We start from the raw sequence: 22,834 nt of genomic DNA on the forward strand, positions 1-22,834 counted from the left end.
AAGTGTCCCAAAATCTGTAGGTTTGATGGATTAGCCATGGGAAACATGTGGGGTTACGGGGATAGGGCAGGGCAGAGGGCCTGGGTAGGATACCCAGTCAGCGAGTCGGTGCAGACTCAATGGGCCGAATGGTCTCTTCTACCCTGTAGGGATTCTAAGATTCTATTCTGAAAGGCATTTGCTCAATTTGCTTTGAAACTTTGACTTTGATATAAACTGCCCAGGATGATTCAGCTGGGATTCCATAAAGTCTTAGAACAATAGAGGGCGGAAGGGGGCTATTCAAATTGTCATTTGGGCAAATAGGCAAAGGGTGGTGAGACCACTGATTTAATCTATTTAATGGAATGGAGAGGGCCAATCTTCTGAATTGACTTCCAAATCTGTAACGTCGCTGTAATATAGCGTGGCAGACGCTCCCAAGATGGATGGAGGTAAAAGCTGTGATTTTGCTGTCCCAGCAAAACAAAAAGGGCTTGAGTTGGGCCAAAATACGGCTAAATATGTGCCGGGGAGCAACAATGACAAATTTAATGCTCTACGTCCAACCTCCTTATTTCAACAAAATGCAGGCAAAGGTAAAGCTGCCTTCCAGGCCTTGGTCAGTGCTACACACGAGGATGGATTGCAACCTGCACAATTCAAAGGCAAAGGGGGTTTTAAGGAGCTGAAGCTTGTCAAAAGAAGCTGTTGTGGTGGTGACAGGGAACCCCCACAATGGGGGCGATTCTCCCATCCCGACGCACATGTTTTTTGGTGGGTCGGGATGGGAAAATCACGTGTCGGCCATTTCGCGGGATTTGCGCATGCGTTCCCGATGCACTCGTGTCTCCCAGAGCCAGAGAACAGGCGCAGTCGGGACCATGCTGGAAATTGACGGGAAGAGATGTAAGTGATTTTAATCTTTTTAAAATGTATTTTAAATGTAGTTTAAGTGTCATTATCTGGTCCAGCACTGAACTTGCCGGGCCCGATAGCATCTCCCGCCCCACCAGGAGTTTAGAGTAACTCCCCATGTTCGGGGAACTGGTGGGAGATCCCGCCGGAGTGAAGGGGGGCCAATCGGGGGCCCCCAGGGGGTCGGGCGGCGGGGGGAGTGGGTGATGCCCCCTGGGCATGGGCACCCTGGCAGTGCCAGCCTGTGCCCCCTGGCACTGCTCAAGTGGCAAAGTATCCATGCCCAGGGGGCACCTTGGCAGTGTCCACCAGGCATCGGGCAGTGCCAAGGGGGGCCTATTGTGGGCGAGGCCTAGGGGTGATCGGTGGGGGTGGGGGGTCCTGCTGCCACTCTGCAGACAAGATCAGTCGGGGCTGGAGGGAGGCCATCGATAAGAGTGGGCTGGGGGGGGTGGGGTCTGCCGGGGGCGTCTCTGCCTCCCATGGTTGGGGTCTACCTCCCGTCGGGGAGGGAGGTGGGGTCAGTGGGTGGGGGGGGGGGGGGGGTTCTGCCAGGTTGAGGGGTTGGGGGGATCGCCACTGCTGGGTGCGGGCAGCTGGATATCGGGGCGCTCCGGGACGGGGGGTGGATCAGGGCTGGCCCAGGAATGATTGTGGGGGCCATAATCGGGGAGGGCTGGAGGGGCAGCACTGTGAGGGTCCCGGGCTGGCCAGCAATCGAGCTGGCCAACAAACGGGGAGTCTGACAGACCGGGGCCACTGCGCATGCGCAGAGTTCCAGAACTATCAGATTTCGGTGTGAATAGGCCCCGCCCCCCCCTGAGCTTTTAATGATATTCACGATTGTGACCCCTGCATTACACGGGGTGTGGGGAGGTTCGAGTCCAAACTCCCACTGAGAATACAGTTGTGAATTACACCATTTTTCCTGCCAAATCAGCACTTTTGGGAGAATCGCCCCCAGTGTTTCCTGTGACATAGCTGAGATATGTGACCTGTAGCATCTTTGGCTCACTGGACTGCTGACTGTGATGACTGGCTCCTGGGGTGATGGTATCCTCCTATGAGGAGAGATTGAGTAGATTTGATTTATCACATGTATTGAGATACAGTGAAAAGTATTGTTTCTTGCATGCTATGCAGACAAAGCATAGAGAAGGAAAGGAGTGGAGAATGTAGTGTTACAGTCACAGATAGGGGGGCAGCGAAAGATCATCTTAATGCGAGGTTGCTCCATTTAAAAGTCTGACAGCAACAGGGAAGAAGCTGTTCTTGGGTCGGTTGGTACGTGATCTCAGACTTTTGTATCCTTATTGCAATGGAAGAAGCTGAAAGAGAGCATGTCCAGGATGTGTGGGGTCCTTGATTATGCTGGCTGCTTTTCTGAGGCAGCAGGAAGTATAGACGGTCTTAATGGATGGGAGGCTGGTTTGAGTGACGGACTGGGCTTTGTACACGACCCTTTGTAGTTTTTTGCGGTCTTGGACAGAGCAGGAGCCAAACCAAACAGTGATATAACCAGAAAGAATGCTTTCTATGGTGCATCTGTAAAGGCTGGTGAGAGTTGTAGTGGACATGCCAAATTTGCTTGGTCTCCTGAGAAAATAGAGATCGAGTGTGAGGACGGGAGTGCTGATTTGGCACATGGTCTGCCCTTAGAAACCAGGCAGTTCTGTCAATGCCCACTCTTAATCCCTTGCAGTTGCATGAGAGAACCCCACTCCCTCCTCACTCTCCCCCCACCTCCACACCCCTTCCCCAGGCTTTTTATTTAAAGGGTTAACCATGCAACTTTCAAGTGAGGTGCTTTTGACTTTCTTTCAATGGTGTAGAGTTGGTTGAAGTACTTGCTGGTGCATTGTATCATGATGTGGAGACTATCATCGTTGTCTGTACCTTTGAGACTTGATTACCTGTAAAGACTCGCATTCCAACCATTATTTTGTAAATTGAGTCTGTGTCTTTATATGCCCTGTTTGTGAACAGAACTCCCACTCACCTGACGAAGGGGCAGCGCTCCGAAAGCTAGTGGCTTTTGCTACCAAATAAACCTGTTGGACTTTAACCTGGTGCTGTGCGACTTCTTACTGTATTGTATCATTGCCATTCCCTGCTCCCAGAATGGATATGGCCCAGATAAATTCATGTCAGAGCAGGCCAAACTGCAAGTGAGCAATGAGCTGCTCTCAAAGTAGAGAGTTCAAATAAAGCGAAGGCACATTCCCACACATGGGAAAGGTACGGTTAACAAGTCCAGAGCTCATTGGATGATGAAAGAGGTAGAGATTAAGATTGAAGCAGAAAAGGTGAGCTTTTGACAGATTAGAAGCAAGCAGAATATAAAAGGTACAGAGGGTAATTGAAAAAGCAAACAAGAGAAGCAAAGAGGATGCATGAGAAGAGACTGGCAGCTCATATAAAAAGGAAACCAAAAGTCTTCTCCAGGCCTATAAATAGTGAAAGATCAAGGGCAGCAGATACATGGGAACATCATCACCTGGAAATTCCCCTCCAAGCTATCATCCTAAAATGGAAATAAATCGCCTTTTCTTCACTATTGCTGGTTCAAAATCCTGGAACTCCCTCGCTAACAGCACTGTGGGTGTAGTGCTTCAAGAAGGCAGCTCATCACCATCTTCTGAAGAGCATTTAGGGATGGGCAATCAATGCTGGCCTAGTCAGTGAAGTAGACATGCCATGAATGAATTAATGAATGAATTTAAAAAAAGAGTGGGGCTGAGTAGGGATAAAAAGGGTTTTAGGCATGGAGACAGGGGGCATGGCTGAGGTATCAAGTGAATGCTTTGCATCTGTCTTCTCCAAGGAAGAAGATGCTGCCTAGGTCATTGTAAAAGAGGAATAAGTTCAGATGCTTGAAGGGTTTAAAATTGATAAGGAGGAGATATTGGATAGGTAGTCCATACTTAAAAATTGACAAGGCATCAAGACCATTTGAGATGCATCCAGGATACTGAAGGAAATGAGAGTGGAAATTACAGAAGCACTGACCATGATTTTCCAATCATCCTTAGACTTGGGAATGGTGCTAGAGGGCTGGAGAATTGCAATGTTGCATCCTTGTTCTAAAAGGGAATAAAATTAAGCCCAGTACCTGTAGGTTAGTCAGTTTAAGCATGGTGTGGGGAAGCTTTTAGATTCGATAATTTGGGATAAAATAAATAATCACTTGGGCTATTGCAGGTTAATTAAGGAAAGCCAGCATGGATTTGTCGAGGGTAAAGAATGTTGAACTAACTGGTTTGAGTTTTTTGATGAGGTAACAGAGAGGGTTGATGAGGGTAATGCTGTGGATGTGGTTTAGGTGGATGTCCAAAAGGCATTTGGCAAAGTGTCGCAAAACAGACTTGTCAGCAACTTTAGTACCGATGGAATAAAAGGGACTGGAGCAGCATGAATACAAAATTGGCTGAGTGACAAGAAACAAAGTGGCAAGGTGGCAGAGTGGTTAGCACTGCTGCCTCACAGTGCCAGGGACCCAGGTTCAATTCTGGCCTCGGGTCACTGTCTGTGTGGAGTCTGCACTTTCTCCCTGTAACTCTGCGTGGGTTTCCTCCCGACGCTCTGGTTTCCTCCCACAGTCCAAAGATGTGCACGTTAGTTGGATTGGCCATGCTAAATTACCCCGTAGTGGAGGGATGTGTAGATTAGGTGGATTAGTCGTCTTAAATATGCAGGGTTACAAGGATAGGGCAGGGGAGAGGGCCTGGGTAAGACATACTGTCTTTGGCATCTGAAAGCACAAATGCAGAAGGGGAAGTTTGGGGTGAAGGAAGGGAGCTGAGTGAAAGCAACTCACCATTGTCAGAAAGCAGGAATTTAAAGTTTATTTATTTGTGTCACAAGTCGGCTTACATTAACACTGCAATGAAGTTACTGTGAAAATCCCCTAGTCGCCACACTCCGGCACCTGTCCGGGTACACTGAGGGAGAATTTAGCATGGCCAATGCACCTAACCAGAGTGTTCTCGGCGATGCTGGATGCAATGGCCTCAGTCACAACCCGCCTCATGATATAGAGCACCATCTTCTCCAGAGGGACAGAATGCCTGATGCCAGTTCTCTGCTGCCCCCCTGTGGTTATGATCCAGAATGTCCTGCAAGAAGGAGTGAAGACTGTCAGTGGGTGTGTTGAAATATGTTTGGTTGATGCCTCCGCTATTGATGAATAGCTGGAGTAATGTGTAGGCAATGGGAGGTAAGTATGAAGCTGGCCGCGTTGTTGCAGTGAGGTTAAACCTCTGAATGCTAGACACGAGTGCTGATATCTGATAGGTGAGTGATTGGGCTGTGGTGCTTCGAACAGTGTGAAAGATTGGCAGTGGCTAGGAGATGTCATTTGATGATGCAGCCACTGACTTTGACTATCTCCTTGAGGCCTTGGGCATTTCCAACATGGCAGCCAGGTCTTTCGGATTAGACTCTGTGAACTGACCTCTTTACCCATTGGCTCCCACTCTATTCTCCTCCTGAAGGTCTCCTGTGGAAACATTTCATCTCTCCCCATTCCACCTTCATCACTATGGCTTTTAGTGCTGTGTCCAAAAATCTGGGAGCCCTGTCTGTCCCCTCTTTTACTGTTTTATACCTTCCGTCCAAGCCTTCTCAACACGATGGCAGCACCGATATCAGGCCTAGTCCAATTTTTCCATCATTGCCGACTGTTTTGGCTACAATCCAGCATGCCATTGGATTAAACTGCTGCCCAGTGATGGTTGGATGCGTTGAACCTCTAGCCTACCAAGACTGCTAGATCGCCTTCAGCATCAACCGCCCCATGATCCTTGTGATCTTTTTTGCAGGGTTGCACCCAGAGCGCTTAACTGCTTTTTATTCTTTTAGAAGTCAATCAAACTGCTGTGCACTTCAAACATTTTCTGTTCTTAAAATCTTAAAAGACTTGAGACTACAATTTAGATTTGGTGACCATAGTGAATGGTTAATGTATTTGAATCACACTATTTGATGGTGTTAACCTTTAAGGTTAGCCAGTTATGAAACAGAGGACAGGAATGCCAAATGAACATATTAAGTATTCATGCATCATTATCATCAGCAGTAATTTTAGGCGTGTAGTGCTCTCATGAGTCTGTCAAAAAGGCTTATTTCCTTGTACTGGATATGGACGCCATCACACAATGGTCATGAAGGAACAGTATAGGTTTGCAGGATCATGTGCAGGTGAATTTCATGCTCAGGTGGATGTGACAGATTGCCTGCAGTTGGTGGTTGTAATCTATTATCTGCAATCTCTATGGTACAAAGCAAGGGTATGCACACTCTTTTAGGTTACAACATTTTATTGGTGGTGACACAGTGGAGCAGTGGTCAGCAGAGCTGTCTCACAGTACCAGGGAGTCGAGTTTCAATTCTGGCCTTGGGTCACTCTCTGTGTGTGGTTTGCATGTTTTCTCAGTGTCTGCGTGGGTTTCTTCCGGGTGCTCCAGCTTCCTCCCACAGTCCAAAGATATGCGGGTTAGGTGGATTGGTCAAGTTAAATTGACCCTTGATTCCGGGGTGGTGAGGCTTGCAGAATGGAATCCTCCCTTGGCCTTGGGCGGGATTTTATGAGCCTCACCCGAGCAAGGTTGTAAAATAGCAGCATTAGTGTCAGGGGGATTAGCAGGGTAAATACATGGAGTTACGTGGATAGGGCCTCTGTGGGATAGTTGTCTGTACTTGATGGGCCAAATGACCTCCTTCTGCACTGTTGGGATTCTATGATTTTATCAAAATTGTTCTGTTGGCTCAATGCTGGTGGAAACAGATCTGCACTGGAGGAGGATGATCTAATATCTGGGCAGGTCATACTGGGCATCTCAGCCTCAAATAAACGGAGTAACAACAAGAAGTTTCTATTCATACAGTGCCATGAATATAATAAAACAACCCAAGGTGCCACTGCAAGCAAATTTGACACCAAGCCACATGAAGTGATATTAAAGCGGGTGAGCAAAAGCTCAAAGAGCTGGAGAGGTTCATGGAAAGAATTCCAGAGCTTCGGACTTCGGCAGTCGAAGGCACAACCACCAATGGTGAAGCAGTTAAAATCAGGGATGTTCAAGAGTCCAGGATTAGATGAGTACAGTGATTGTGGAAGGTTCTGGGGCTGCAGGAGATTACAGGGATGAGGAGGGAACAGGCCAGAGAGAGAGGGATTTGAAAACCGGGGTAAAAAGTTGAAAGTTGAGGCATTGTTTAACCAGGAGTCAGTGTAGGTCAGCGAGGATGGGACTTGGTGAGAGTAAGGACAAGGGAAGAGTTTTGGATGGCCTCAAGTTTACGGAAGATAGGGGGTGGAAATTTCCGTTGCGCCTGCCATGGGAATCGTAGCGGATGGGACAGGACCAAGCAAAGGTCCGTTGACCTCGGGCGGGATTTTCCGGTCTTGGGATGAGCAGGGATGGAAAATCCCACCCAGAATGTGGGAGGCTGGCCAGGAGTGACATAGAATAGCCAGGTCTGGAAGTAAAAAAGAAGCAAGGGTGAAAGTGAATCTTCAGCAAGGGTCAAGTACTGAGTTTCTCTTATATTGTTCACTTCCTGATTGGTCACTCACTTATTTGCTATCACTAAAGCAGAATAATATGTACTGCAGTATGGTCCTGTCAGTGTTACATGAACGGGTGTAAGTAAGCGACTGAATTTTTCTCTTTTCCCTTTTTCTCCAGGTGTTACCAGGGACTGAAATAGCTGTGACACCTACCCAAGAAGTCGGCACATCACAAAGTCCTGTATCATTCATTCTATTCTCCAATGACTGGGGTAGCATATCAAGCAGTATATCCCTTTGATTGTTCGCAATAGGCAGATTACTGTCCATACTCAACCAGCCAATGCTTGCAAAATTCAGGAAATAATAACTAATGTCAGATGTGGTTCCACAATTGGAGACAAGTCCATGTATATTAAGTATTACACTACCAATCAATTTAAGATTATCTATTGGGCTCGCAATGTGGCCACTTACACTTATTCAAAGCTACATATGTTCCGAAGGCTGGAGGCAGTGGTGTAATGGTATTGTCACTAGACTAGTAATCCAGAGACCCAGGGTAATGCTCTGGGGACATGGGTTTGAATCCCACCACAGCAGATGGTGAAATTTGAATTTAATGAAAATCTGGAATTAAATGTCTCCCGATGACAATCAAACCATTGTTGATTGACATAAAAACCCATCTAGTTCACTACTGTCCTTTAGGGAAGGAAATCTGCCATCCTTAACCTGGTCTGGCCTGCATGTGAACCATAGCAATGTAGCTAACACTTAAATGCCCTCACGGATGGGGAATAAATGCTGGCCCAGCCAGCGATGCCCATATCCCATGAACAAATAAAAAAAAAGCAGAAACCTGTCCTTTGTGGCTTTTTCTTTGGTCGGTGGACAATGGCTCGATGGCAATACCTCGACCTATCAGAGTCAACTTGTCAACCAATCAGCAACATTTTGTTATACGGTATATTCCCATTGAATAGAAGCAAATTACGGCAGATGTTGGAACCTGAAACAAAACCAAAAAATTCTGGAATAACTCAGCAGGCCTGGAAGTTTTCTGTAGGAGAGAGAAACAGATTTAATGTTTTGAATCTGTACGACTCTTCTTCAGTGTTAAAGTGAGGGAGAATTGTGTTGAATTATATACTGTATAAGAGGGGATTTTCTGAGGGTTTTTTTTTCTGTTTTTCTTTCGATCCGGATGCTGCCGAATCTGCTGAGCTTTTCCAGCATTTTCTGTTTGTGCTCCCTTTGAAATTTGGTTTCCTTGCATTTGTCCTGATGAGCCCAAGGTGAAAAGCTTCAACGGCATGTCTCCTTTTTCAACAGTACATAGTTCAAGTATATATTTCTTGGTATTAATCATAATTCTATTCAGCAGGATCAGAATGTAGGAGCTACTTTAATGCACAATATCAGTGCAATAAACATGTGTTGTGTTGCTTTGTGTCAGAAAGTGTACCAGCTTTTCTTGAATACAAAAAGCTCAAACAGGTTTTACCAAATTTAATCATACTGCTCGGGTAGAGGACAAATTCATGGACCTTAGCACAGCAGTGTCATTGTAAGCAACATGCCCAACAATCTGTGTGTGTGTTTTATAACAGTTTATTTTTAAGGCAGTATCAATGAAACCATCCTGTTAATACACATGACATTTTATCATCAAGTCATAAACATTAGCAATGCATTTAATATAGGATATTGGCATGAATATAGCTGAAAGGGTGCAGATTGTTTTGGATTATTCTCTTTTTCAGAACCTTAAGGACATATCTTGAAGACTATCATAGAATCATAGAATCCCTACAGTGCAGCTGGAGGCCATTTGGCCCATCAAGTCTGCACCCAACCACAATCCCACCCAGGTCCTATTCCCGTAACCCCACATATTTGCCCTGCTAATCCCTTGACATTAAGAGTCAATTTTAGCATGGCCAATCAACCTAACCCGCACATTTTTGGACTGTGGGAGGAAACCGGAGCACCCGGAGGAAACCCATGCAGACACGGGGAGAACGTGCAAACTCCACACAGACAGTCACCCAAGGCCGGAATTGAATCCGGGTCCCCTGGCACTGTGAGGCAGCAGTGCAAACCATTGTGCAAGCGTGGGGGGTGATATTTTTGCTGCCACCAATATGTACAAATTTCAAATACGAAAGCTAAATGATAACAATGTCTTTCTTCTGCATGAAAGTTATTGTAACCCTTTTGAACTGTTTAATGTGCTCAATACAAAGGTATCTAACATCAGAGAATAAACACAGTTTAATGCTTATGTAATCTGGAGAAGTGACTTAATTATGCATTGACGTTTTTTTTTCTATGCATGAATCTAGTCTGTAAACAGTCTCTCGTGTTTGGAAGACTAGGCATGTTGCAATGCCATGATCCACAACTTAGATCTAAAGTGAACAGAGTTCACGAAAGGAGTTGCCTGACTGGAAACTACAGCTGATGAATTCCAGCTGTTGTATTGTGTGCTACAAGAACCATCGCTGAACATCAGCCCTCAGGCATGCCAACTGTACACATAAAATACATCCTCAATATAGACAAGTGGTTTACATTCAATGCCATTGCTGAGGTAGAATGTTTAATTTAAAAAAAAATAAAGCATTACCTCCCAACCTGAGTTCTTGTTACTTTAAAATATTTTACACTAAAAACTTCAGAATTTATTTTTATTTGTTCACAGTTTGTGGGTGTCGCTGGCAAGGCTGGCATTTATTGCCTATCTTGATTACTTTTTTTTGGTTGCAAAAAAATACTTTATTCGTAAAAAATCTGAAAGAACAATAACAAACATCACGCAAAGTGTAATAATATTCAGGTTCTCTACATGGAGCATGTTGCACTCTGGGTTGCTTCAATGTAGTAAAGAAAATTACAGATATTTCATTACAATAGTGCAAAGGTATTTAAGTTAGGTAGGGCTTGGACTCACAACCTTTGCACTTGAGGTGAGAGTTTTAACATTTTTACTCCACTCTTAAAGTTACAAAGCCAATGTGCAGAGTTGACCCTGCAAACCTGCATAATTAAGGACCCCACACACCCTGGACATTCTCTCTTCCACCTTCTGCCGTCGGGAAAAAGATACAAAAGTCTGCGGTCACGTACCAAGAGCAGCTTATTCCCTGCTGCCGTCAGACTTTTGAATGGACCTACCTTGCATTAAGTTGATCTTTCCCTACACCCTAGCTATGACTGTAACACTACATTCTGCACTCTCTCCTTTCCTTCTCTATGACAGCATACTCTGTCTGTGTAGCGCGTAAGAAACAATACTTTTCACTGTATGTGACAATAATAAATCAAATCAAATCAAAGACCCGAATCCATCTCCTTGCTTGCTCCAAAAAACAAATTCAAATTGAATCCGCTTCATGGTACCCATAAGAGAGACAAACAAGATCCAAGCTGATAAGAAAAACCATTGCGCCCTATCTCGGGCCTGATCTGATGCTTGATCTTAGCCAAAAGGACAAGAAGCGATGTGAGTCGAAAGCTGAAAATGAGTTTTAATTGAAACTCTAACACGCACATTTCAAAACATCCTCAAATTGTTATAACAGTAAAGTGCCATGATATTCACATTTTCTACCGAGATCAAGGTGCGCTCTGAGGTGTTTCAGTTCAGTGCTCAGAACATGACAAACATTGCAATATTTCCATTACAGGGCGTGCATCTCCCTGTACATTGCCCATCCCAATTACCCTTAAGAAGGTGGAGGTGAACTGCCTTCTTGAATGCAACTCAGTAACTTTCCACTTTGGAGAGCAGTTCAGAGTCAACCACGTTGATGTGAATCTGGAGTCACATGTAGGCCAGAGCAGGTGAGGATGATGGAATTCCTTCCCTCAAGGATATTAGTGAACCAGATGAGTTTTACCAACAATCCTGTAGTTTCATGATCCCCATTACTAATGGTAGGTTTTAAATTCTGGATTTATTTGTTAAATTGAATTTAAGTTCCACAACAGCCCTGGTGGATTGAGGGAAGGTGGTGGCATAGTGGTATTGTCACTGGGCTAGTAATGCAGAGACCCAGGGGAATGCTCTGGGGATCTGGGTTTGAATCCCACCATGGCAGGTTGTGGAATTTGAATTAAATTAAAAGAAATCTGGAATTAAAAAATCCAGTGAAGACCATGAAACCATTGTTGTGTGTCAGAAAAAACCATCTGGTTCATTAACATCCTTTAGGGAAGGAAATCTGCCATCCTTACCTGGTCTAGCCTACACGTGACTCCAGACCCACAGCAATGTGATTGACTTTTAAATCCCCTCAGGGATGGGCAATAAATGCTGGCCCAACTAGAGATGCCTACACCCCATGAACAACTCATATCTTGATTTGATTTGATTTACTATTGTCACATGTATTAGTATACAGTGAAAGTATTGTTTCTTGTGCATTATACAGTTACAGTCATAGCTAGCGTGTAGAGAAAGATCAACTTAGTGTGAAGTAGGTCCATTCAAAAGCCTGATGGCAGCAGGGAAGAAACTGTTCTTGAGTTGGTTGGTACATGACCTCAGACTTTTATATCTTTTTCCTGACGGACGAAGGTGGAAGAGAGCATGTCCGGGGTGCGTGGCGTCCTCAATTATGCTGACCGCTTTTCCGAGGCCGTGGGAAGTGTAGACAGAGTCGATGGATGGGAGGCTGGTTTGCCTGATGGACTGGGCTTCATTTATGACCTTTGTAGTTTCTTGCGGTCTTGGGCAGAGCTGGAGCCATACCAAGCTGTGGTACAACCAGACAGAATGCTTTCTATGGTGCATCTGTAAAACTTGGTGAGAGTCGTAGCTGACATGCCAAATTATATGAGTTATTAATCTGGGTCTCTGGAGTACGAGTCCAGTTACATTACCTGTTGTACACTCAGAAAGAGCCAGAAACTTTCCAAGGTGCTTCACATACAATTATTATCACTTTTATGTTATGTAGGAAAATACACCTGTTTTGCACGTGGCATGATTGTGAAGTCTGAAAGAACTGGTGGGGGGAGGGAAAGAAGTCACATGGAAAGGCAAGCCACAAGAACAGTAGGGTTTATTGATGAACTGTTTTGATGAACTGCACTCCTCTCACTCCAGCCCTCGAGTGGCTGTAGGGGAAGTTTTCTGGGGCAGGTCACCCCACGTCCGGGTCACCTGACCTGTCCTCTTAACGGGTTACGCCCCGCACACATAACAATAGTCTCACAAATGAAATGACTGAGCAGTCTCAGTTGAGGAAGGAATGCTTGGCAGGGCACTGGGAGGTTTCATTGTTGTTCTTCAGATGAGACCAGGAGACCTTAAACGCTCAGATGAACAGAGCGGACCTTGGTTTGGTCTGGAGGATGACTCCTTCACTGTGATCCTGGAGAGCACTGAAGCTGCAGAATGCTGACTCAAAGGTGTTAACAGCTGAGTCAAGCTGACACTTTGTAAGTATTGTGTTCTCTTTAAAGGAAAGGTCAAGCTTGGATTTTTACTTGGTGCAAGTGGATGAGCTTTAAGTCTGTTAAAACCTTCCCTGTAATTTCTATAGGCTAAACCTCCCAACACTTTGCCATTTGCCTGATGATTTGGGGCTATTTCAACAATATTATCAACCGTGGCATTCTACACCTTTCCAATATACCTAAATCAGTGTGTCATTCTAGAATCAGCAAAACGCTAACACAAAGTTACAAAGTAACATTACAAAGATGCTGAAAGGAAAATATGATGGTCAGAAGTTTTGGAAAACGATTGAACAGTGCTATAATTGCCTCAACCGATAAGGTGTTTTAGAAAAATCTCCCGTTATGATGAAAGTTATTGCACTATTTTCCCCAATAATGCATGCTATTGAGACACTTCTGTCCTTGCACTATTTTCCCCAATAATGCATGCTATTGAGACACTTCTGTCCTGTCATAATAAAAACATAACTATTCTTTGTGTCCACAAATAATAAGTCTTTGCAAAATATGAAAGAATAATTAGATGACACCACCCATACAGATATTGACCAATTAAATATAATTTGGCATGTTCCAGTTCACTCAGGGAGTTTAAGGGTGGAATTTTCTGCTCTCACTGGTGGCTAGCTTGGAGGTGGGAAAGGCAGGTTGGCGGTGTAGCAGAATCCTGCCCCTTCCCAGAAATAGGTTCCGAGTGGGAAGGCCCATGGCTGACCCTCCTGCCCCACTGCCAATCAAGGCCATTAATGACCTGGTCCCGCCACCGCTGGTATTGACCCATTGGAGGGCGGGCCTGTTGCCATGTGGCATGTATGTTAGCAAAACCATGCAGCCAGCTAGTCCCGTCTGGAGGGGGCAGTCCCTCGATCAATGGGTCTGGATATTGGGAAGGAGCAGGGCCTTTCAGAGCCACCACCCTGCCTTCGCCCCGCCCACCCCCCCCCCCCCCCCCCCCCCCACCCAGCCAGCACCACACCAATTACTTAACTGTGGCCTAGGCTTTTTGACGATTCTGAGGCTCCAGTGCCTGTCCTTCCAGCAACAACCACACCAATCCCCTGATGAGTGCAAGAGTTGCCAACCTCTGATTGGCCAGTAACTGTCGGTAGTGAAGCTTCTGCCCTCGGGTCTTGATTTCAGGGCAAGGCCCACCATGGGCCATGCCACTGCCCAATTGGCTTGTAAAGGAGTGGCACAGTGGCACAGTAGTTAGCACTGCTGCTTCATAGCGCCAGGGACCCAGGTTCAATTCCTGGCTTGGGTCACTGTCTGTGCGGAGTCTGCACGTTCTCCCTGTGTCTGTGTGGGTTTCCTCCGGGTGCTCCAGTTTCCTCCCATAGTCCAAAAGATGTGCTGGTTAGGTGCATTGACCATGCTAAATTCTCCCTCCGTGCACCCGAACAGGCGCCGAAGTGTGGTGACTAGGGGATTTTCACAGTAACTTCATTGCGGTGTTAATGTAAGCCTACTTGTGACATTAATAAATAATAAAATAATAATAAATAAAATAATGATCTGGTGGGCCTGCCTGAAAGAATGCAGTGCGGGTCTCTCGCCGGCTTATTAGTCAGCAGGTGAAAACACCCCCCCCCACCCCCTGACACTTCCTGAAAATTCTGCCCCAGTTTGCTGTGGCAAAATATTCTTTTCCATGCATGTTGTACCTGGAGTTGTGGATAGTGATGATAGAGCATCCAGTTTTCAAACACATGGCTGGCCAGGAATCTCTCCCATTCTTACCTCAAACCATTGGCTTGCATTGGAAGGATTGTAGGTTGATACACATAGTGCCTCCATACTCGGAGGCGGTGGGGCAATTGTTTAATGAAACCGGATATGACGGATAACTGCTATAGCCAAGAAAGCTCACCAATGCCCCTACTATCTCAGAAGGCTAAGGAAATTTGGCATGTCCGCTACGACTCTCACCAATTTTTACAGATGCACCATAGAAAGCATCCTTTTCCGATGTATCTCAGCTTGGTATGGCTCCTGCTCTGCCCAAGACCGCAAGAAGCTACAAAGGGTTGTGCACGTAACCCAGTCCATCATGCAAACCAGCCTCCCATCCATTGACACCGTCTACACTTCCTGCTGCCTCGGAAAAGCAGCCAGCATAATCAAAGACCCCCCCGCACCCCGGACATTCTCTCTTCCACCTTCTTCCATCGGGAAAAGATATAAAGGTCTGAGGTCACATACCAACCGACTCAAGAACAGCTTCTTCCCTGCTGCCATCAGACTTTTGAATGGGCCTACCACATATTAAGTTGATCTTTCTCTACACCCTAGCTTTGACTGTAACACTATATTCTGCACCCTCTCCTTTCCTTCTCCTCTATGTACTCTGTGAACGGTATGCTTTGTGCAAGAAATAATACTTTTTAACTATATCCCGATACATGTGACAATAATAAATCAAATCAAATATCCCTCAATCAGCGCGACCACCTCAGTGAGGGGGAAGAGAGCTGAGAGCAAGTGCTCATCACAGGCAGGAAGGGAGACTGAAGAAAATCGTGGAGGAGGAAGAAATAAAAGCAAAATACTGCAGATGCTGGAATCTGAAAGAAAAACGGAAAATGCTGGAAAATCTCAGCAGGTCTGACAGCATCTGTGGGGAATGAATAGAGCCAATGTTTTGAGTCTAGATGACACTTTGTCTCTCCTCACAGATGCTGTCAGACCTGCTGAGATTTTCCAGCATTTTCTGTTTTGGCGAGGAGGAAGAAGTAGATGCCTCAAAAGTGAGGGTCAAAACAGGTGAAAATTACAAACAAACGGAGGGAAGAGGAAGAAGAACGAAAGAGCTGACATGGTGAAAGAAATGGGGGGAAGAGGAGTAAACAGGCAAGGTGGAAAATCAGAGGAAGTGGAGCGATGAAGACAGAGGGCGAAAATTAGATGCAGGGATGAGGGCAAAGAGCAAAACATCAAGAGGAAGGGGTGGAGGGAACTCAGCATTAAAGGTAGTGAGGGTGAAAGTCCACTGGGAGAAAGAGAAAACATATAAATAATTCCTCCCCCCCCCCCACCCAACTCCCTTAAAATAAAGTTGGAGCAGCAGAAGAAAGTTAAAAAGTTTATTTATCAGTCACAAGTAAGGCTTACATTAACACTGCAATGAAGTTCCTGTGAAATTCCCCTTGTCGCCACACTCCGGCGCCTGTTCGGGTCAATGCACCTAACCAGCACGTCTTTCGAGACTGTGGGAGGAAACCGGAGCACCCGGAGGAAACCCACACAGACACGGGGAGAACGTGCAGGCTCTACACAGACAGTGACCAAAGCCGGGAATCAAACCCGGGTCCCTGGTGCTGTGAAGCAGCAGTGCTAACCCACTGTGCTACCGTGAAAGTGAGAAACTGGGGAGGAGGGGGGGTGAAAGAAATTAAACACAATAAAAGCGGGAGGGAAAACAGTTAGTGGATAACAAGAAAAAAAAGGAGGGAATTTCAAATGAAGTAGATTAAAGAGTGGGTTCCAGAAAGTTACAATTTATGAAATGTTGTGGGGGGGAGGGGGGAAGGGTGATGGGGGGGGGGGGGAAGGGTGATGGGGGTGGGGGGGGGGGGGAGGACAAGGCGTAATCAAATGGGAAAGGAAATGGGGAAAAAAACTAACTCCAGAGAGAGAGGAATCATTCCTCTCTGGCCGTTTACAAAAGGAAGAGGCCAGGCTCGCTCTATCCCGCCTTCTGGAAATCTGAGAAGTTTAAAAGATGAAATCAGCAGTGGATTTTTTTCCCCCTGTAGTTGAGTGTGTATCTGTGTGAGCAACCGCACACACACAGAGAGAGAAAGAGAGAGCTCCATTCAGTGCTACTAAACCACACATCTACAACATTCTCTCTGTCCACCCTGGCAAAGTGGCATCTGACCAGGAGCTGGAAGAATCAACCAGAGTAAATAAAGGGGGAGAGACAAGTCAGCCTATGGGGAATAACTGGAGAGAGAGAGAGAAATGTAGAGAGTTACAGCACTCTGAAAGTTGACTGGACTCACCCCACTGAACAGGAAATATTCTCCTGCTCTGGCAGTCTGACAGAACTACTACTTATCAAGCGCCTGGGATGTAAACATTGAAAAAACTTGGGAGAAGAAGCAACAGAAGAAGAAAAAAAAAGAAAATGCAATCGGCTTGAGGATATTGGTCGGGAACTGGAAGCTTTCCCCGGAGTCTGTGCCCTTTAATGGGCTTTGTTGGCTGCCTTTCTTTTGTCTGCATCACTCTTACTGCTGGCAATTCATTCTCTGTTTGGTCTCTGGCTGCTCCCTCTCCCCCCCCCGCCCTCTGATCGCGGGGCACCGGCGGTGCTGGAAGATCGAGGCAAGTAGCTACCCCCCTCCTCCAGGGTGAGGGCCAGCCCCAGGATGCCAGCCTCCGCCCTGGCACAACTCCGCATGTCCAGCTCGCCAGCTTCCCTGCCACTCTCCGTCTCCCACGTCTCCCGGGAATCGATCCGGAATTTCCACCACACCAAACGTGTGGGCAGCTACCTGATAGGGAGGAAGTTGGGAGAGGGTTCCTTCGCCAAGGTTAGAGAAGGATTACACGTCCTGACTGGTGAAAAGGTAATTTCCCTTTTTTCTCGCTTCTACTTTTGAGTTTTGCCGACACGTGGATTCTTCTTTTGGCTGAATCATTAGGAAAAGGAATTTTTAAAAAATGTTTCCCACGTACAAGGGAAACCAGGCAGACAGGAGTGTTTCCAGAATTAGCTTCACTGGACAAGAGTTAAAGTGCGTTCAATAAGTTGCCCCCTTTCCATATTTCCCCAGAGATGTTGGAAGAGGCAGTTGGAGGGAGACAAGTTAAAGATTGAGCTGGATACTACTGGTCAGCGGTCTGTCAATTCCCGATGGACACTCCCGGCCAAAGTACAGTCACTTCTGTTAGATACCGGTCAGAATTCTGTCTCCGTGTGATGGACACCCATTCTCAGTGTGTCACTGTGTGATGGACACCCATTCTCAGTGTGTTACTGTGTGATGGACACCCATTCTCAGTGTGTGACTGTGTGATGGACACCCATTCTCAGTGTGTCACTGTGTGATGGACACCCATTCTCAGTGTGTTACTGTGTGATGGACACCCATTCTCAGTGTGTCACTGTGTGATGGACACCCATTCTCAGTGTGTCACTGTGTGATGGACACCCATTCTCAGTGTGTTACTGTGTGATGGACACCCATTCTCAGTGTGTGACTGTGTGATGGACACCCATTCTCAGTGTGTGACTGTGCGATGGACACCCATTCTCAGTGTGTGGCTGTGTGATGGACACCCATTCTCAGTGTGTCACTGTGTGATGGACACCCATTCTCAGTGTGTTACTGTGTGATGGACACCCATTCTCAGTGTGTCACTGTGTGATGGACACCCATTCTCAGTGTGTCACTGTGTGATGGACACCCATTCTCAGTGTGTTACTGTGTGATGGACACCCATTCTCAGTGTGTCACTGTGTGATGGACACCCATTCTCAGTGTGTGACTGTGCGATGGACACCCATTCTCAGTGTGTCACTGTGTGATGGACACCCATTCTCAGTGTGTGGCTGTGCGATGGACACCCATTCTCAGTGTGTCACTGTGTGATGATCACCCATTCTCAGTGTGTGACTGTGTGATGATCACCCATTCTCAGTGTGTGACTGTGTGATGGACACCCATTCTCAGTGTGTCACTGTGTGATGGACACCCATTCTCATTGTGTCACTGTATGATGGACACCCATTCTCATTGTGTCACTGTGCGATGATCACCCATTCTCAGTGTGTCACTGTGTGATGGACACCCATTCTCAGTGTGTCACTGTGTGATGGACACCCATTCTCATTGTGTCACTGTGCGATGAACGCCCATTCTCAGTGTGTCACTGTGTGATGGACACCCATTCTCAGTGTGTCACTGTGTGATGATCACCCATTCTCAGTGTGTGACTGTGTGATGATCACCCATTCTCAGTGTGTCACTGTGTGATGGACACCCATTCTCAGTGTGTCACTGTGTGATGATCACCCATTCTCAGTGTGTCACTGTGTGATGATCACCCATTCTCAGTGTGTGACTGTGTGATGATCACCCATTCTCAGTGTGTCACTGTGTGATGGACACCCATTCTCAGTGTGTTACTGTGTGATGGACACCCATTCTCATTGTGTCACTGTGCGATGAACGCCCATTCTCAGTGTGTCACTGTGTGATGGACACCCATTCTCAGTGTGTGACTGTGTGATGATCACCCATTCTCAGTGTGTGACTGTGTGATGATCACCCATTCTCAGTGTGTCACTGTGTGATGATCACCCATTCTCAGTGTGTGACTGTGTGATGATCACCCATTCTCAGTGTGTGACTGTGTGATGATCACCCATTCTCAGTGTGTCACTGTGTGATGATCACCCATTCTCAGTGTGTGACTGTGTGATGGACACCCATTCTCAGTGTGTCACTGTGTGATGGACACCCATTCTCATTGTGTCACTGTGTGATGGACACCCATTCTCATTGTGTCACTGTGCGATGAACGCCCATTCTCAGTGTGTCACTGTGTGATGGACACCCATTCTCATTGTGTCACTGTGCGATGAACGCCCATTCTCAGTGTGTCACTGTGTGATGGACACCCATTCTCAGTGTGTGACTGTGTGATGATCACCCATTCTCAGTGTGTGACTGTGTGATGATCACCCATTCTCAGTGTGTCACTGTGTGATGATCACCCATTCTCAGTGTGTGACTGTGTGATGATCACCCATTCTCAGTGTGTGACTGTGTGATGATCACCCATTCTCAGTGTGTCACTGTGTGATGATCACCCATTCTCAGTGTGTGACTGTGTGATGGACACCCATTCTCAGTGTGTCACTGTGTGATGGACACCCATTCTCATTGTGTCACTGTGTGATGGACACCCATTCTCATTGTGTCACTGTGCGATGAACGCCCATTCTCAGTGTGTCACTGTGTGATGATCACCCATTCTCAGTGTGTCTCTGTGTGATGGACGCCCATTCTCAGTGTGAAACTGTGATAAACGCCCATTCTCAATCTGTCACCCTGCATTGAACACACATTCTGATCATGTCACCTTGTGACTAATACCCATTTTCACTGTTTTGTCATGTGAATAATATCCATTCTTATTGCGTCACCTTATGATTAGCACAATAAGACTCACTGTGTAACCCTACAAGTGACACCTTTGGTCTGCAGTGGTTAGCCTGTAATGAATTTCCTTGGTCAGCAATGTGATTAACCGAAGATGTACCTTTTTGGTCACAGATGAAAAGAGATCCTTGGTCAGAGCTGTTGTAACTTGTGATGAACATCTTTGGTCAGATGTCTCTTGATCTATGACAGATACCATTGTCCAGGTCCATTCACATGTGAGTGAGACTCCTGGTCAGAGTTCTGGCAACCTCTCCCTTTTGTTTGTAAGATAAGGATGGACTTGCTGTAATTTCTAGTGTTTTCATATTTCCAACATTTAGTTTTTTTAAATCTCAATTCCTCATTCCCAGCTTTGCTCACAATGGTCTGGACCATGGGTTTTGTCATGTTCTCTGTATTTTCCAGCAGCATGTGCTGAGGTATTATACTGAACTGTATTATTTTAGCCTGAGAGAAGCTACCTCCTGACTCTCAAGACTTCCACCCATCATCATGTCACAAATCCTGTCTATTGGACATCAATGTCACATTGAGTCTTCATTCCCAAGCATTCCCTAGCTTTGGACCTGCTTCCCGCTGGAGGCTAAAAATGCTGCTTATGGGACTGTACCTGGCTTGAGGGCAAAAGCAGACAAAACAAAACACAAAGAAAACCACTGATAGAGAAATTAAAACAGAAAATGCTGGAATTACTGAACAGGTCAGTCAGCATCTGTGGAGGGAGAAGCCAAGTTAACATTTCAGGTCTTTGATCAGAGAAAGATAACTTTGAATGACAATTATGGATCATGGCAAGTATTGATGCAAATGACCTAATTCAGCACTAATTTAATTAGCCATGCTGGCATTAATTTGATTTGATTTATTATTGTCACATGTATGCAGTGAAAAGTATTGTTTCTTGCGTGCTATACATACATGTAATTAGCAGTGGGATTGTTGAAAAGCTATTAATTGGATGAAAATAATTGAATTGAAAGGGTATTGACAGTGTGTCAAGAAGTTTTAGTCATTCACTAGTGGTCTGCTGTCAATTAAACTGAAAGATGTTGGCTTTCTGGTAAATTTGTAGTCCCGTGTATGCTTAATGGAGTACTTATTTTCCTTTCTTAGTATTGTTTAAATTCAAATAAAGAATACCCCGTATCAGTGGAGGTGAACACATCTTTTCTTTTAAAATTCCAGTCAATTCATTGTCATTTGATGTTAAATCTTATTTGGGGTATATATAGTTCTGTATATTTTTAGTCTAAGTCTAGACTGGCTTGAGTTGTAATAACAGCGTTCAGTTCAAAATCTGCACTTTGTGCAACAATCCAAACACTTCTTCAACCAGAACTAACAACCTCAATCCAACGAACTGATTTACCTGATGAGCTACATCAATCATTTCAATCAGCTAGCTGGTGGAAAGAGGTTCCTGCAACGTAAGAACATGCCCAGTGGAAACGATCTTCATAGTTCAAGATTTTTTAAATTTGATTTATTATTGTCACATGTATTAGTACACAGTGAAAAGTATTGTTTCTTGCGCACTATACAGACAAAGCATACCATCCATAGAGAGGGAAAGGAGAGGATGCAGAATGTAGTGTTACAGTCATAACTAGAGAGCAGAGAAAGATCAACTTAATATAAGGTAAGTCCATTCAAAAGTCTGTGGCAGCAGGGAAGAAGCTGTTGGTACGTGATCTCAGACTTTTGAATCTTTTACCCGACAGAAGAAGGTTGAAGAGAAAATTTCCGGGGTGTGTAGGGTTCTTGATTATGCTGGCTGCTTTTCCAAGGCAGCGGGAAGTGTAGACAGTGCCAATGGGTGAGTCGCTGATTTGTCTGATGGACTTTGGGCTTCGTTCATGACCCTTTGTAGTTTCTGTGCTCTTGGTCAGAGCAGGAGCCATACCAAACTGTGATACATCTGGAAAGAATGCTTTCTGTGGTGCATCTGTAAAAGATCACAAGACTACAAAATGATCTAATCTCATTCTTCAAATGGAGGGGGAGAGCACAGGTTATGGTTGATCGTAGAGGGGAATAAAAATGGACACTTTTCCCAATTAACCAGGAAACTATTTGGTGACTGTGTCACAGTCTAAAGAGGACACTGGGATGTGTCAAGCTAGATTTTTCCAGGGGCTTCAGAGGCCTGGCCTTGGGACTAATTGGGCCCCAGGGCAGCACAATAATGAACAGAAACCAGGCTGGTAGGCATATAGGAAACTTTCTGCTCGATCAGTTTTTGACTGCAACCGTGGCCTTTCATGCTGATGGTCCTGCCATTGGGGCCATAGAGCGTCAGGCTGTGGTGATCCACTGTGCTGCCAAAGTGAGACCACCTCCATTAAGCTGGCAGCCTACACCCTGTGGCGATGGGTAGCTGCACCCATCTGACTGGCCACAATGTACAAAAAGAGCACCAAAGAAGGGAGGAACTGAATCAACCAGCAAGACCTCAATAAAAACAGTTCTCTTCCTGATTGGGTGGAATAAATCTTAAAATGCCCCTATTTGAGACTTTAACAAATGTGATTAGCTGCCCACCTCCGTGGAGTAGTGGGAATGGAGCGGGAAGCTACCCCCATGCTGCTCACCCTATTTTTCTGCTTTTCTCATCTCTGAGTTCGCCATCATGGGATGGAGAAAATTCGGCACTCAGTATTTACTGAAACATCATTCCCAAGCAGTGACAATAATAAGAACATAAGAACTAGGAGTAGGAGTAGGCCATCTGGCCTCTTGAGCCTGCTCCACCATTCAATAAGATCATGGCTGATCT

General features: G+C 45.7%; 1 protein-coding gene across 1 annotated transcript in view; it reads left to right on the top strand.

The window, feature by feature from the left end:
- Positions 1-16,631: 16,631 nt before the first annotated feature.
- Positions 16,632-22,834, top strand: part of hunk (hormonally up-regulated Neu-associated kinase) — a 54,273-nt gene continuing 48,070 nt past the window's right edge. The window contains exon 1 of the mRNA XM_078232033.1: positions 16,632-17,454. Within this exon, the coding sequence (XP_078088159.1) occupies positions 17,254-17,454 (201 nt within the window). The 5' untranslated portion in view covers positions 16,632-17,253. The remainder of the gene's footprint in view (positions 17,455-22,834) is intronic.

The sequence above is a fragment of the Mustelus asterias genome, chromosome 17 (genome assembly GCF_964213995.1).
Source record: "Mustelus asterias chromosome 17, sMusAst1.hap1.1, whole genome shotgun sequence".
Classification (NCBI taxonomy): Eukaryota; Metazoa; Chordata; class Chondrichthyes; order Carcharhiniformes; family Triakidae; genus Mustelus; species Mustelus asterias.